This window comes from Acomys minous, assembly GCF_964271855.1.
Source record: "Acomys minous genome assembly, chromosome: 10".
In the NCBI taxonomy this organism is placed as follows: domain Eukaryota; kingdom Metazoa; phylum Chordata; class Mammalia; order Rodentia; family Muridae; genus Acomys; species Acomys minous.
The window spans coordinates 78,307,529-78,324,369 of NC_140491.1; the positions used below are offsets into that span (position 1 = coordinate 78,307,529).

General features: G+C 35.0%; 1 protein-coding gene across 5 annotated transcripts in view; it reads right to left on the minus strand.

Annotated features, from left to right (window-relative positions):
- Nucleotides 1–16,841, minus strand: part of LRP1B (LDL receptor related protein 1B) — a 1,938,012-nt gene that overhangs the window by 467,680 nt on the left and 1,453,491 nt on the right. For all 5 annotated transcript variants that reach the window (XM_084800259.1, XM_084800256.1, XM_084800258.1 and 2 more), the window contains 2 exons: nt 1,815–1,949; nt 1,130–1,259 (listed from right to left, as the gene is read on the minus strand). In XM_084800259.1, coding sequence (XP_084656385.1) covers nt 1,130–1,259; nt 1,815–1,949 — 265 coding nt within the window. The remainder of the gene's footprint in view (nt 1–1,129; nt 1,260–1,814; nt 1,950–16,841) is intronic.

Genomic DNA, 16,841 nt, shown 5'->3' on the forward strand with positions numbered 1-16,841 from the left:
AGGAAAATACAGTTTAAATTATCATCTTGTATAAAATAAAACACATAGGTTTGTGTAGTTTTTGGGAAAAAAAGGAAGAATGAGTTAGAAGAACCAGTAAAATAAAGCAATCTAAGGAACTAGATTTTTATACCTAAAAAGTCTATTTTCAGCCTAACAAGTCAGAAGCTCTCTTACTTACAGAAACTAAGCTTTTTATGACATTTGGTGCAAATTTCTTAGACTAACATATTATCCCAGCTGGAGTGATGGACTAAATATTTACAGTATTTACATTGTTTGCTTGTACATTTGAATCATTTAAGAATGGCCATGTAACCTGCTATCCTTCTGGTGGCACTCAGAGGAAAGATAGCAGGTTACCAAGAAGAGACTTGATACCCTATGAGCATATACAGGGGGAGGTAATCCCCCTCAGGAACAGTCATAGGGGAGGGGAATAAGGGGAAAATGGGAGGGAGGGAAGAATGGGAGGATACAAGGGATGGGATAACCATTGAGATGTAACAAGAATAAATTAATAAAAAATTAAAGAAAAAAGAATGGCCATGTAAAACAATTTGCATACATGCCATGAACTCAGAGAAGTGTTTATCCGAATGTGAGCTGCACACGAAGGACCCATCAGCATCTAGTCATAGGTAAGGAATGAGTTCATTTTGCCATCTGTTTAGCTCTTTGCAGTTAAACGTTGGTGAGGGTGGGTTAGTCATTTTGGCCAGTATTATAGCCAATGTAAGCTGCCGAGGATCTGACAAATGCTCCTCTACCATGTATGTTCAGTCAACTGTACTTCAACTCATTGGGTAACAAAAAGTAATAAGTGAAAAAATTAAAAAGGAAGAGTGAATGTAGCTGGAAAGAAATATTTCATTGGGAATTGGTGTGGGATAAAAGAGGAAATACACAGATGAAATGTTTACATAATTTAAAAGTTAATTTTAAAAGATATGATAAGTATGATTTTTACCAACAAATCCTTGAAAAGGTAAAATAAACTTTCTGTGCTAAATTTATTTTCATGTTGTAGATATTATAGTTAAAATAATGTTATTGTCTGTATTTTCCTAATATAACCTTTAAAAAGCATAGTTCAGGGCCACAGAATATATGTAGAATTTAGAATTACCCTTTTTCTGGGTGCACAGCTATAGATCTTGGCTGATCCAGGCCTTGGGAAATAATTACAAAGCGGAAAGAGCCATTGAGTCTTGCAACTTCAATTAAATTGAAGCCATGATCTGTCCAATATATGTTGCCTAGGAGAAATGCAAAAATGCCCACAATCAGGTTAGGTAATAGAATTGCTTATCAATTATGCTTAAAATTAAGTTTCTGAGCCTTCACATAACTAAGAGCTTGTTTACTTGATATTCTTGTGTTTTGATAAACAGCTATAATTAAACTAATTCATAGAGACTCCCAGTGCCAATCTTATATTTTGCTGGTGTAAACTACAGAGTTATATGCTAACACATTTATAATAAGATGAGACTTCTCCCAACTGTTCTAAGTATATTTTTTAAGTTTACACTGACACTAAGCTAAAGGAAACTTCTTATACTTTGTTTACCATGTAACTCTCTGGAGAATTGAGCAGAGCTAACAATACACATTCTGCATCCACATACAAACACTTATCCAAAGGCAATAGAAAAAGTTGAACCAAATGCAAAAGAGATTATTTACCCCCTTGGCTAGAAGGAACTTTTAAAATGTTCAAAATAAGGACCAGAAATTTTTAAAAGAAGGATGAACCCCTTAGAAAAAGAATAACTGTGAAATAAAAACAACATTCAGCCATAGATTTTTACCAGCAATCCAGTCAATAGCTATTCCTTCCACTCTCCCCAAACCATTGGTAATGATGTCTTCTTTCCAAGTCTGGTCTCTTTTAGCTCTGCTGATTTTATTAAGGCCCATATCTGTCCAATAGATGGTGTCATTTTCTATTGATAAACACAAAAAAACATATGCACACACACTGTTAAGTGCCTCGATATACATATTAGGATGACATGAGAATCAGCATTGAGGAATTATCTTGGACAGAATAGAGTAGATTCTAAACATTCTTTAGGATAATTTACAATATATATATATATATATATATATATATATATATATATATATATATATATACAAGTGAACTGTAAAAGGAAAGAAGTTAGGTTTTAGAATGTAAAATTTATATGTTCATTTACGAAAATTCTCTGTCACAGTTCCTACATTGTTCTATTTATTTTAGCTCAAAGTCCTGCTTCGGGCTTCTATTATTGTGACAAAATACCATGAGCAAAAAGCAAGTTGAGAAGAAAAGGATTTATTTGGCTTAAACTTCCAGATCACAATCCATCATTGGAGGAAGGAAGGACAGAAACTTAAGCAGGGCTGGAACCAGGATGCTGGAGGTGGTGGAGAGGTCATGGGGTCTTCTGCTCCTGTCTTGTTCCCCTGGCTTGATCAGCCTACCTTCTTATAAAACCCAGCACCACCAGTCCAGGGATGGCACTACCCACCAGGGGCAGGGCTCTCCACTAATTGATCACTAACTGAGAAAATGCCTTAGAGCTGGATCTCATGGAGGCATTTTCTCAACTGGAGGCTTTTCCCTCACTGATGACTCTAGCTTGTGTCAAGTTCACACACAAAACCAGCCACTACACTCAATAAGTCTTTATTCCCATGAAATTAAGATATTTATACTAAACCATGTCGTTTTCTTCTCTTTTTGCTCTTTTTCTGCTCGGTTCTGAATACTACTAAGAATAGTCAACTCAAGGAAGCCTCAAAGTATAAAGACAACAGAAAGACATGGAAAGTTTTTTCAGTTGTTTCAAGGGCATTCTAAGAATAATGTCATCCAACATATGTAGCTACTGAAACCATCTCACACCAATTTTCCTTCTGAGTCTTAAATGGCATCTCAAATATAAATAATTCTCTTATGTTACTTCTCAAATTCTTGTTAGAAAATAGATTTTAGAATACTTGGATAATTGTTTCATGCTATCATCAACTCTTTAAAATATTTGAAGGAAAAATGTGCCTACAGTCTATAAATGCAATACATTACATAAATATGCCTATGATTTTCCACACAGCTTCTAGAAAGACAATGGGGACAAATAATTAAATAATAAGTTTGTCACAAAGTAAGGTTTTGTGCTATGGCCAATGTGGACACGTGAAGAACCAATCCTTTAAGAAAAATATAACTTATTTTTGGCACACTAACATACTATGGAAATATAGACAATGCAATTAACATAACAAAACCATTTGTTAGTTGGTCTTAGTATTCCATCTAAAATGAAATATAGCACCAGAGTGGGAAGTCATATCAAACAACACTGCTCTTAAAAAGAGTTGTGTCAGAGGTACCATGCTTTGAAAACAAGCAGAAGGCAATATATACACATAGCTATTAGGAAAACAGTCTCCTCTGATCTGCCTGTCAGTTTAGACATTTTCATCACTGAAACAAGGAGTTGGTAAGAAGTCTTGACAAAAATTATTTTACTGTCTATGAGTATTAAGTGCTTTATAATGAGTTCAGTGTTTTGCCTCAAGTATTAAGCTCTATGGAAGATCAAGTAGACATTGCCAATCTTTCTGTTTTGTTTCTGTATTGTATTTAACTAAGACAAGGTACACTCAAGACTGTCTTACAGTCCTCTTCAGAACACCTTCTATGGTGATGATGACCATTTCCTCAGATCTTAGAGTTTTCTTTGATCACTTTCTCTCATGTATTATATCCAGTTACTTGCTCAAATATACTCATATTTAATCCAATTCCAATAAAGCATCGTTCTTTTTGTTTTTCTTTAAAAGCATAACTCCCATTCATCAACATCCCATTCCCTTCTACAATGAGAGCCAAAGTCCCTGGGGTCTCCAGCAATTACATACTGACTTCTACTTTGGCTCTCAAACTATTGCTTGAAGAAGCCTTTTTCCATAAAGGAGATCACATTTAAAAGGCAAGTAAGATTTTACTTACATCCTTTCCTTCACAGTTCTGCACATTTCATCATGCATGGTGTAAAGGGGCCCTTGCCATTAACTTCACGACCCACCCAAGACATCCATACCTCTCCATCCTGATATTTTTTTCTACTCTCTCTTCCTCAATTATCTCTAGTAACATAGACTTTCCTAATCTGGAGGCAAATTAATGTCTCTTCAGTTTCAGGTTTTATAGCCCAAAATTTTCCTTTCCTAGAATATTCTTTTCTTAGATCTGTTGCAAACTCAAATACCCCCTTCTTAATAAACTTTCTTGACTATCCTATAAAAATATTTTCTTGCCATGTTTTTTATCCCTTGCTGATGTTGTTCTCCTATATAGAACCCATTCATATTAAAGACATTTATTGATCCTTTTCTGGTCCATAAGTGTTGAAAAGTAGATATCTATGCCATTTTATGACATGTACCTTCCATAAAACTTGTTATAATGTCTTCACATGAAAACATAGTTATCGATTTGTTTATGTCTATCTTGTCTTACAGTGATGTATTTCTTTAAACTTTGTAACTGTATTTTATTCCCTGCTTTGTTTCTAGAAGCTAGGACAAGCCCAGGGTAAATGTACCAACCTCATAGTGAATACTTAGTGAATCCAAAGTGAATGTAATATACTGTATAAGAGCGGGTAGGAAGGTAGCACAAGGGAAACATATTTCTAATATGAAGGAGTTTATAAATGTGTTAATAAATACAGGAGAAATGATTGGCAGTAAGCAAGAATGTAAGATGAACAGCTGTAAATTGTAAGGACATCTATTAAGCAGGAACTTCAAGAAGAAAACTATGACAATATTCTCAATTTATTACTCTTCAAGTGTTTTGCAAGCTTTGAAGATGTCCATTCTCTGTAAACAAGAAGCGTGACAAATGTTATAAATTCTGAAGATGCAAAATTATATAAAAGAAAAAGCAGACAGTGAAGAACACACTGCCACTGCCGTGTTTTCAAACCAATCTCAGGTTATGTAGTTCTTAAACATTAATTTAACTTTCTTTCAACAGGTATTGGCAGACAAAGTAAGCTAATATTTATTACACATCTGAATAAAACAAATACTGTCTCTAAAAACATGATATTTATGTTGTAGAATAAATGTAAAATAAAAATTTTGTATGACTTTGGATGTGAGCATCCAAGCCAATCTCTGAGTTTGAGACCCATCTGTTTATAGAATTCCAGGACATTCAGGGCTACACAGAGATCCAATCTTGAAAAAAGGAAGCAATAAATAAATAAATAAATAACTTTTCTTAAAACAGTTTGGTTTGGTAAACATAAAGCAATTAATAGAAAAGAAAATATATAAATGAAGATACTAATAATTTCAATGACATCTCATGGATACAAATTTACAGGATATTCCTCAATGAGTACAGGAATTCTCAATGAGTAATAAGTAGAAAGATTGGTAGAAAATTATAGCAAATTTAATTAATCCCAGAATTAAAGTTATATATTGTCATAGTAATAATTACCAATAAAAGAAATTAAAATTTTTTTAATTCAGAAGAAAAGTTTTGTTAGACATTTCACAACTTAAGGACTAACCAAGGAACATAAGTCTCTTAAAGTCTTTTAACTCTTAAATGTCTATTTTCTTATGACTGATTAATAAGCATTTATTTATGACCTCTTTTAAATACCATATTTTCTATGTATTAATATCAAATTTCCCAACAAAAATTTACACAACTTTCTATAAAATAAATAGACGTGTAAAAATATACAAAAATACAATTCAATGTGAAATCACTGTGTTTTTCTTTCCTTCAAAAATAACGAATTCGCTTGTTGGATAGTAAAAAGAAAGAAACTGACACCTTGTTTTCTGATCATTTCTATGTCAACATTATGGAGAATTTATGAAAGACTTCATCTCTATAGTCCTCATTCCCCTCTTATATAAATATAAATACATGAACACATATTTATATTACTAAAATCAAAAGACTGAACTTCTATTGTTAAGATGTTTTTCAAAGCAGTATCCAAAATAAAGCTTGAGCTTAGCTGTTATTATAACTATTTTTTATTGTAATATAATTTTTGTTTCTTTTGAGTAGGTCAGTTATCTGGAGCTAAATTGAATAGCATATATGACTTTGCCAGAATCTTCAAAAAGGATTTTTAGTCTACATTTCCTTTTAAACTAGCTTCACATATTTCTTACTAAATTTTAGCTTGTTTAATTCGATTATGGATCCTCCATATTATCTAATGATATCTTCTACAAATTCAATATTTTTTTTGTATCTTTTTCTCTAGCTGGTGATACATGTATTGAATTCTGTTTGCAACATATCATTCATTGATGGCTTCTCTGAGGTAACTTGTTGATTTCACTGTACTCTGTCTTAATGACTTTTACTTACCTATATTAGTATACATTTATCTTACAAATACATTTGACTTTGAGTAGAGAAAATACCCATGTAAGTATCAATTAAGTGGCTTCCAAAAACCATTAACTTGTTTTGGATTTGTGTCAGCAGTGTTCCCCTTTTCTGTTGGCCAGCCACTATTTGCACCCTACTGCGATAGAACATTTAAAGCTGTTTTCTTTTATGTAATAAAATATGGAAACAATCTAGATGTCCCTTACCCAAAGAATGCATAATGAAACTTTGGTACATTTACAATGAAATACTATTCAGCTATTACAAACATGGAAATCTTGAAATTTTCAGGAAAATGAATGGAACTAGAAATTATCATCCTGAGTGACTTAACCCATTCCCAGAAAGACAAACATGGTATATACTCACTTATAAGTGGATTTTAGCACAACATAGATGTCCTCTGAGAGTCTCCACTCAGTGGGGAATCATGACAGATGCTGGGATTCTCTGCTGGACTCCAGGTAAGTATGGTATGGAAGAATGGGGGAATAGAAGGATCCAGAGAGTTCAGGAGTCCCACAAGGAGACCATCAAGGCTGGGGAATCTGGACTCAGTGGGGCCTGCACAAAATGTTGCAACAACCAAGGACAATGCATGTGGTAAATCTAGACCCTCTGATCAGATCTAGTCAATGGACAGTTCATTCTCCATGTTTGTAGGGAGAGTAGGGACTGCATCTGAAATGGACTCTTGGGTCTCCAATTTATCACTTCCCCTTGGTGGGGAGACGTTGAGGGCACACAGGGGAAGGGGAAACAGGTTATCCACATGAGATCTGATAGGCTAAGTTTGTATGGTGGGGGAAGAGGTCCCCTTCTGTCAGAGGTCTAGGTGAGGAGAATAGGGCAAATGAGGGAAGGAGGGTAGGGAAGGGAAGATACAAGTGGGGAGATAACTATTGGCATGTAATCTAATTAATTATAATTTTTTTAAAAAAAGGACTCTCTGAGTTCATTTCTCTCATTCCTAGTAACTACTATAGTTATCCTTTCTGTTGCTTGTATTTTACTTTTATATGGTTTTAAAGAACCTAGTTTGAAAAGTCAAGTTAATTCAATCTCAGTCTGTTATGAAGACTCCCATTAATATTCCTGTGCATATCTTGGAATAAACATAATAGTCATTCTTGAAATGACGCAGGTAGACATTATTAAGCAATGGGTTAATTCTATGCATTCCTGTGTAATTTCAACAACTTGCTCCTAAGTAAAAATATAGCAACTTGACTGTCTTTTGATTCCACCATCTCTTTTATATCAAACAAAGGTGCCTGTTAAGATACTAAAATGGTCAACACATTTAATGATTCTTTTCTTTCTAAGAATTGATTCAACAGTTTTAGCAACAGGGCCGATAGTGCTTGTTTTCACATAAGTGGCGAAGAGTGGGTTTCATCCTAACAATGATCTTAAATGTGGTATTATTAAACAGAGTCTCATTATTTCAGCTTTTACCTCACTGACCAGCTTTTACTTCTTTTTAAAAAAAATTCTAGAGAACTGGGTATCGACAGTCCAGCTATTCCAACTTTTTGGTGCATATTCAAGCATGTAATATATAAGTAAAACATAAAAGGGAAAAGGGGAAGCAGAAAGGAGGAGAAAGGGAGGAAGGTAGGAAGAGTCACAGCCATGATTCACACTCTTCTTATTGACATAGCTCTGCCAATCTGCTAACATTTTGATAGGGTAACTGGAAATCACAAGAAAACACTTTGAAAGAATAAGTTAAGAACACATACATTACATTATGGTTATCACAAAGTAAATTGACATGTCTACAAAGTTTCTTTTTTGTTTTGTTTTGTTTTGTTTTGTTTTGTTTTTTTACCTCTGTATCTGGTGCCTGAGGAAGCAGCTTTTCTTTTGTCTCTCATCAATGCATGGAAGATAATTGACAACCTGTTTCATCTGTACTAAATCTAAATGTGTCTGTGTCTGTCTAGATCTGGCATCCAGTTTTATATGAGTTATTGGGTAGTAGAAAACTCATATGCATGATGGGTGAGTCCACCAATATTTTTTCCAAGCCTTTATCAAAATAAGTGATCCTATAACCTTTGAAAAACATATTCATTGTATGTGTTAATTTTATGTAGCAATGTGTTTTATATGGACATTTTCTTATGAGTATATCGTGTCCTTGATAGGTCTCTCCATCTTCTAGTCTCTTCTTTATTTTCTTTCTTCATTATCTATAAATTTTCACTGTACAATCTATTAATTTCTTGGTTCTATTTATTGTATGATTTTTTTGAGAAAAGTATTAATGGCTTAATCCTGATGTCCTTTCTCAGTGTTTTTGTTATTATTATTGAGAAGACTTTAGATTCGTGTATATTAGTTTTGGTAATAAAATGTTTGTCAGAATTAAGGCTTTTCTACTGATATCTTTAGGGTCTTTTTATGTGTTGTATATCATCTACAGATAAAGACTTATCCTACTGGTTTCTCTCTTATTTTTGTCACTTATTGCTCTAGACAAAATTTTGAACACTATAAAGAATAGGAGTAGATCAATTGGGGACTATAGAGGCGACTCAGAAGTTTGCTTGTGAGGACTTGAGTTTGCATCTCAGTACGCACATATGAAGTAGGTCACAACCCTACTATCCTGGCCAGTGGAGCGAAATAATTTGATTGACACAGCCTAGTTCTACATTCATATGAACTTCTGTCTTGAAGGAATAAGATATTTAGTATCTGCTTTTCCCAGACACCAAACTGTATCATAATTCTATATGATGCTTTTTGTTTTTTGTTTTTATTTTTTATTTATTAAATTTTATTATTTTTTATATTATATTATTATTATAAATAGTTATCACCTCGCTTATGTCTTCCTGTTCCCCCCTCCCTCCCTCTTTCACCCTATTCCCCTCCCCTAGACCTGTGAGAGAAGGAAACCTCCTACCCCACCATATGATCACAGCCTATCAGGTCTCATCCAGAAAGCCTGTAACCCCTTTCTCTTAATGCCACCAGGCCTCCCCACCAAGAGGAAATGGTCAAATAGGGGGCACCTGTGTTCATGTCAGAGTCATTACCTGCTCTCCACATAACTGTGGAGAATGAGCTGCCCATTCGCTGGATCTGAATATGGGATTAGATTTACTGCAGGCATTGTCCTTGGTAGAGCAGATTGTACAGGCTCCCCTGCGTCCAGATCCACCACCCTTGATGGTCTTCTTGTAGGGTTCCTGGGTCCTCTGGGTCTTTCTATTCCCCCATTCTCCCATGTCACTCTTACTTGGAGTCCTAATAGCAAGTCCCAGCATCTGTCCCAATTCCTCACTGAGTAAAGACTTTCAGAGGACATCCATGTTGGGTTAGTATCCAATTATAAGTGAGTATATACCGAGTGTATCTTTCTGGGTCTGGGTTAAGTCACTCAGGATGATCATTTATAGTTCCATCCATTTGCCTGAAAATTTCAAATTTTCCTTGATTTTAATAGCTGAGTAGCAGTAGTTGGCCTTAGAGCCTGGGCTATTGGTGTTCTGTTCAGGAAGTTGTCTCCTGTGCCAATGAGTTCAAGGTTCCTCCCCACTATTTCTTTTAACAGAGTTTGTATATCTGGTTTTATGTTGAGGTCTTTAATCCACTTGGACTTGAGTTTTATGAACTGTGATAAATAAAGAACTATTTGCATTTTTCTACATGTAGACATCCAGTTAGACCAGCACCATGTGTTGAAGATGCTATCCTTTTTCCAGTGTGTAGATTTGTATATATATATATATATATATATATATATATATATGTGTGTGTGTGTGTGTGTGTGTGTGTGTGTGTGTGTTTAAAGTTGTGATTTCCTGATGATGAATTGATCTATTAATTGGTATAAACTGATTTTCTTTACATCTTGTAATTGTTGTTTGTATTTCCTCAGAGGATGGGATAAGACAAGACCTATACCAATGCCTTACAAATACATGGCTTGGGCTGAGCCCAGAGCATTTCTAAGTATCCACAGGCCTAGACCTGGAAGCTCCTAGCCTACTTGTAATCTAATCTCTGGCAAGGTAACATTTTGAAGATTTTAGCTCCAGCCTCTATCTGCTAACCTAGGCCAAGGATATTTTCAGCTTCTGAGACGGACTGCTGAATAAGTTCACTGGATGTTTGGTTCAACTTACAAGATCTGGCTTAAAATTTTTTCTCCAATATGACTGATTTGAACTGCCTTCTCTCTGCTTTACACTGACTGTTCTGCTTGGAAAAATTGTTTCTGAACTCCATTAACTGAACTGCATGAACTCTCTCTCTCTCTCTCTCTCTCTCTCTCTCTCTCTCTCTCTCTCTCTCTCTCTCTCTCTCTCTCTCTCTCTCTCCTGCTCTTAAAAAAGTAGCTTCTCTTTCCAGTCTGTTCTCATGAGAGTTGGGTATGTTCTATCTCTGACTCATTATGTCAAACTTTCTCTGACTTGTTACTTTCTGTGTCATCTCACTTAGATATCATCGTTCAGGATTAAAAGTGTATACTAAGGGTGTATGTGTATTTCAGCTGGATCTCACAGACCTAAGTCTTTGGAAATGATACCTTCCCAGATCAGCCATGTTGCTGGATTATAATTCTTCACATCTTCTAAGTTATTATTGTTTAACATCTATTTTTGTAGATATTTGGATAATGGCACCTGCTTGGTTCCTAATTCCATTTTTTAGATCCGTTTTTCTATAGTTTCATGCAAAGTAGGAGTTTATCTTTGTAATTGGGGCATTGATCCTATTCTTTATTCTAACATACGGATTATCCCCATGTTTTCTTGACACCATGAATCAACTGAGAAAAATCTCTCCCACCAAACCACATCTCTCTCTCTCTCTCTCTCTCTCTCTCTCTCTCTCTCTCTCTCTCTCTCTCTCTCTCTCTCTCTCTCCCTCTCTCCCTATTAATGTCTATACCAGGGCAAGTAAAGTGGCTCAGCAGGTAAAATCATTTGCCACCAAGCCTGGTGACTTAAGTTTGACTGCAGGACCCAATATGTTAGATCGGCTCCCACATATTGTCATCTGAGCTCCACATGCACCTGTAGCATTTGTTCTTGCCTACCCTCCTCAGAATAAAATATACATAAATGTTAAAATTGCTGAAATCATATTTTGGAGATAATTCTGGTTGTTCATGACGTATAACAAAGAGGACGGATTCTTGCCCATAATTCCCAATATACAAATTTGGTAGAGGAGCTCATGGAATTTCAAAATCTGTTTGGCATCTAAGAATGTCAAAATCTCCAAGTCATTAACAAAGAAACATTTTTCCAAAGTTTGAATATGGTTTTACTGTTTAGTAATATGTTTTGGCTATAATTTCTTGGAGATTTTGTATATCTCTCTAAGAAACAAGAACCAAATATGAAGCTTAAAGAATTATTTAAGGTCATCTCTATGTATAAGTCCTGAAATTCATCATTTGGCTTAGCTGAGCTCATAAACTCAATTCATCTGTTTCCATCTGGTGTTTCTTATTTTTCTCTTGACTGTTTAATGAAGTTCATTGTGTGAGTCACCAGAGACCATGTAGACTTGGGAAATGTTGTGCATAAGTATGTTCAGTTTCTTGATAAATTTCAGATTAGATTTCTACAAGATGTTTGATCCATGGCAGTTAATGTACTCTATTTCTTTATGAAGAGATTTATAAGGATTTTAAAAAGCTTTTTGGACTTTTGATGACTTGTTACATGTTTCAGCAGTAATGGTGTCAAGATACGCTCAAGAAATCTGAAGCTCAGGCTTCACAGACCAGTTCTATATAATTTGATTGTTGAGATCAGAAAAATATAGTATCCATTGGTCTTCTGTCCTCTAGTCATAGACTTTCACTTAGGCTTTAATTATTTTCTAACACCTTCAGATGACCTTGTACCAGATAACTTTTAGCTTTTGTGTCCAGAAATGTGAACATTTTCAATAATTTGTCTTGTCATTCTTTACCAGTGACCTTAACAGACAAGCCTAGAAATATAATTGTTGCCACATTTATGAATTCTGCCTTATGGCCCTAGAATTCATTAATTCTCCTGGCTTATCTAAGATAGCAGTTTGCAGTATGTTTCTCATTTTATGACATTGACAGATATGACAGTTATTTCTAGTACAAGCCCCCTTTCCTACACTTTCAAAATTACCCTTTCTATATAGTTATAGAAAAAAACTTTCTCTTGCCACTTCTATATTCTCTCATTATTATATTTCTCAGATTTGTGCTATTTTTAGATCCCATTTTGACCTTGAAACTCTTGACTTTGATTTAGACTTTACCATCAAAACAGACATATATAGGATCATTCACCCAATCATGAAATATACATTCAAATTGGATTCATGGAAGAATGGGATAGAAAGGCTTATTAAAACATAAAAGTTAAAAATTAGACTCTGGATCCTTATTCTATGATGACATCTGTAAGACTCTCCATTAGCTTCTCAGTGGTTCTGTCCTACGAAGCCTAGGTGAAACACCATATCTATGGTTCCTCCTCTTTCTTCCTCCCACATCTTCTTCCCATCCACTCCTTTTTCTCTTTACTCGTTCTCATGAAAGACATCTTCTCTCAACTCAGTGTCTAATCTGCTTTTGCACAGTTTAGAAGCTCTTAGAATTGCCTGGGAAAGTTGTAATAGTAATTTGACACAGCCCCACTTCCAAGATTTTCAATCACTTAGCCCAAAGTACTGCAGAGGTTGAACACTATTAGTGAACTTACTGTGGTAGTTAGCATCAGCTGCCCACTTGCCAAAACCTAGCATCTCCTAGGAAGAAGGAATTTCAGTTGAGGAATTGATAGATGAGGTGTGAGCCTACTGAAAGCAGGATCATCCTCAGGCAAGTAGGGCTGAGCAAATCCAGATAGAAAATGGCCAAAATTAGCAAGAAAATCTAAGACAATGCAAGAAAATGTTAAAGCTTTGAATTTATACTCATGCTTTCCACTCTTTAAACATTCCTCTGTCATGTTCCTAGTCCTTCAGCAGCTTAATGTGCCATGGTGGTACCCATGGGGGACTTCTCGGAGGAGGACAGGGGTGTACAGAGGGAGTGACTGGGAGGAAGGGGTCTGTAATCAGGATATAAAGTGAATAAATAAATTTTCCTCTCTCTGTGTCTACTATATTAAATTATAATAGTATGATCTTAATCAAATAGATGCTTTGAGTAAGTAATTCTTAATAAATTAATGACTATGTAATAAGTAAAATCTATTGGTTTTGTTTGATAAGTGGTGAAATAAACAAAAAAAGCTTAGTGAAATTAATATAACTGCCACATGGAACCTATTTCACAATGAAACTGAGTTCACAGAAAAATGACTATCTTTTGTAGTTAATTTCTTTGAAGGGTTGTGAGTAAAAGACCCCCTCTGAGAAGACATGGTGACCACATGCCTTTAGTCTCAGCACTTGGGAAGCCGATCTCTGTGATTTCAAGGACAAACTATTACATATAGACTATGTACTACTTTAGATAGTAAGTTTCAGGACAGCCAGAATTGTTAAACACAGAGATACTGTCTCAAGAAAACTAAGAAGAAGAAGAAGAAGAAGAAGAAGAAGAAGAAGAAGAAGAAGAAGAAGAAGAAGAAGAAGAAGAAGCCCCCTCTGAGTTCTTGGATGAAGCCACTCTGAGCCTTCCTGCTCTGAGGTGAGGACTGATGTTTCTCCACACTCTCACCTGTCCTTGGCATGCCTCTCAGTCTTGGATTACAGTGAGACGTCTAGAACAGAGAGAGGTGTGTAAGCATCATGAAGCTAAGAGCATCACTTTACAGAGCAAAGGAGGATATTTTTTCTTTCTGATTTTGAAAACTTGACTATCAACTGCTTTAAAAGAGAACAGTTCATGAAAACCTTGAAGTTACGAAGAAAAAAATGTATTAAATACAATGACTTCAAAATAAGGATGAGGCTATATGATGACTACACCAAAACTTGTGTTTACAGCCAGGCCAGGAGCACTCAATGCCTGGGCTCAGGTAGGAGTGAAATTGTACTTCCTGTTCCTCCAAACTTAAACAGCATCAATTTAATGACTTCACTAGTTTAATAAAGACCCAAGTTCTTAATATTCCTTATCCAAAGAGATTCAATAATAAACCACTAACAAATTCTAACAAATTCCATTTGTTTCTTTCATCTTGAGAAAGGCAAATCAATAACAACACTAATGGGCAATTATCTAACAGCAACAAATCACTAAATACCCCGTGATAGTGAGTAAGTAAAGTCTGCAGACTCCCAAGGTTTTAGATATCTCCATTTCATTAATGTACACTGCAATAAAAGCTCAAATGGTGCACCTTCCCTTCTAGGTTATTAGTTTATCCCATAGGAAACATAACAATGCCTGCCTTTTGTGTTCTTTGTGAAATTTGCAAACATTTAGTCTCATAGAGAAGGAAGATAATGTTTCCCATTCTCTGAAGTCATCATTGATTACGGTTTCTACCATTGCTCTACTGTTTGCCCATGCAGGAAGTCAGTTCTCACGTAGCATGTGGCTCCTTTGACTTGCCGGGAGCTCATGAGAAAACACGTCTATCTCATCCTCTTCTTCAGATTAGAAATAAAACAAAGGCTACTCCAAAGAGATATCATGTTAATGTACTCCCATGAAGGTTTTCAACAGAAAGATGTCAAACCGAGAGAGCATGTAACACCTATCAGACACTCTAGGAAACTATCAGTCCTTTCCACAAACCTGACACCTTCTATTTTTCTGTTGAAAAAGTGGCAGAAATCTGGTTCCTTAAGCACGTGGCTGTTTTTTAATATGTACAATGCCAGATTCACACAAATATTGTGAATATCCTGCAAAAATAAAGTATAGTTTTCTCAGGAAATGTCTGAAAGTTTTGTATTTTTCACTCCAAATGGAAAAAGATCTTTAATTAAGAGTTTTATTGTTGAGACTAAAATATGAGAAAATAACTAGTTAGAGGTAGTGAGTTCTCATATTTTTAATTACTTCTTATATTATAATTTAATTATATCATTTATCCCCTTCTGTTTTCTCCCTCCAAGTCATCCTATATACTGATCTTTGCCATTTTTCCATATTCATGGCCTTTAAAAATGGTATATATATACATATGTGTGTGTGTGTGTGTGTGTGTGTGTGTGTGTGTGTGTGTGTGTGTGTATCACCATTCTCAGTGACTTGGCTCCCTTTACATAAATCATTTATCAAGAAAATTATCCAGAGACTTCCTACAGGACAATCTGTTGGAGGCATTTTCCCAACTGTAGTCCCACCTTCCTAGATAACCCTCAACTTGTGTCAAATTGACAAAAACTTAACTAGCATTGTACAGAATTCTAAAGTAACAAACAAGTATTTGATAATTTTAATATAAAATATACATTTGATGTCTAAAGGAGAATTCTTAAAACATGGTCAACCAGGAATTGCTACCATTATGTATAAATTTACGAAATAAAAGTTAATACTGGTTTGGTTGCTCAATGGAATCTTATATTCTTTAAAATAATAAATAAAATTTATACCATTAAGTATGAGGTTCACAGAAAATATGCTGCAAAAATATATGAAAATTTCCATGCAAATTGCTCTTTTTTTTTTTTTTTTTTGAGACAAGGCTTCTCTGTGCAGCCTTGCCTGTTTCGGACTTGCTTTGTAGCAGGCTGGCTTTGAACTTACAATGATTCACCGGCCTCTGCCTCCTCAAGTTCTGGGATTACAAGCCTATGCCACCATGCCCAGCTCACTTGCACACTTTAATAAGTAAAAGTTCTTAATAGCCAGGCTTTGTAACCTAGCATTGAGGAGACAACAGCATGAGAATTATTAGTTCAAGGCCAGGATAAAGAAGATTTAAAAACCAAAAGAAAACATTTTCCTTAATACTGCTAAAGAGTCAATAAAACTGTTTTCCTCAATGGTTAACATATATATATTATATATTATATATTATATATTATATATTATATATTATATAGTATATATTATATATATACCAAAGATATCATTTATATGCATAAGATGATCATAATGACCTATGTTTATATATCTCACACTCTGAAGACTGAGTTATAAGGACCACAAATTCAAAGTTAGCCCAGATACCTCAGGAGACACTGTCACAATGTAATAAAATAAATATAAGCATGACATTTATATGTGACACACGTATACATGTGTTCTGTATTGTAATTTTTATTTTCTATTCAGAGGAACTAAAACTTAAAGAAAGGACATCACACATACTAGCCAAGTGCTCTACCAGAGCTACAGCACCAGGCCAATGTGATTATTTTCTAGTTTGTTTCACTGTTATTCTATCACAGTCAAGACAAGCACACAGCATAATACAGGGGTCCGGAAGATGGTTCTACATGCATAGTACTTGCTTTGAAAGCCAAACAACCTAATTTCTAT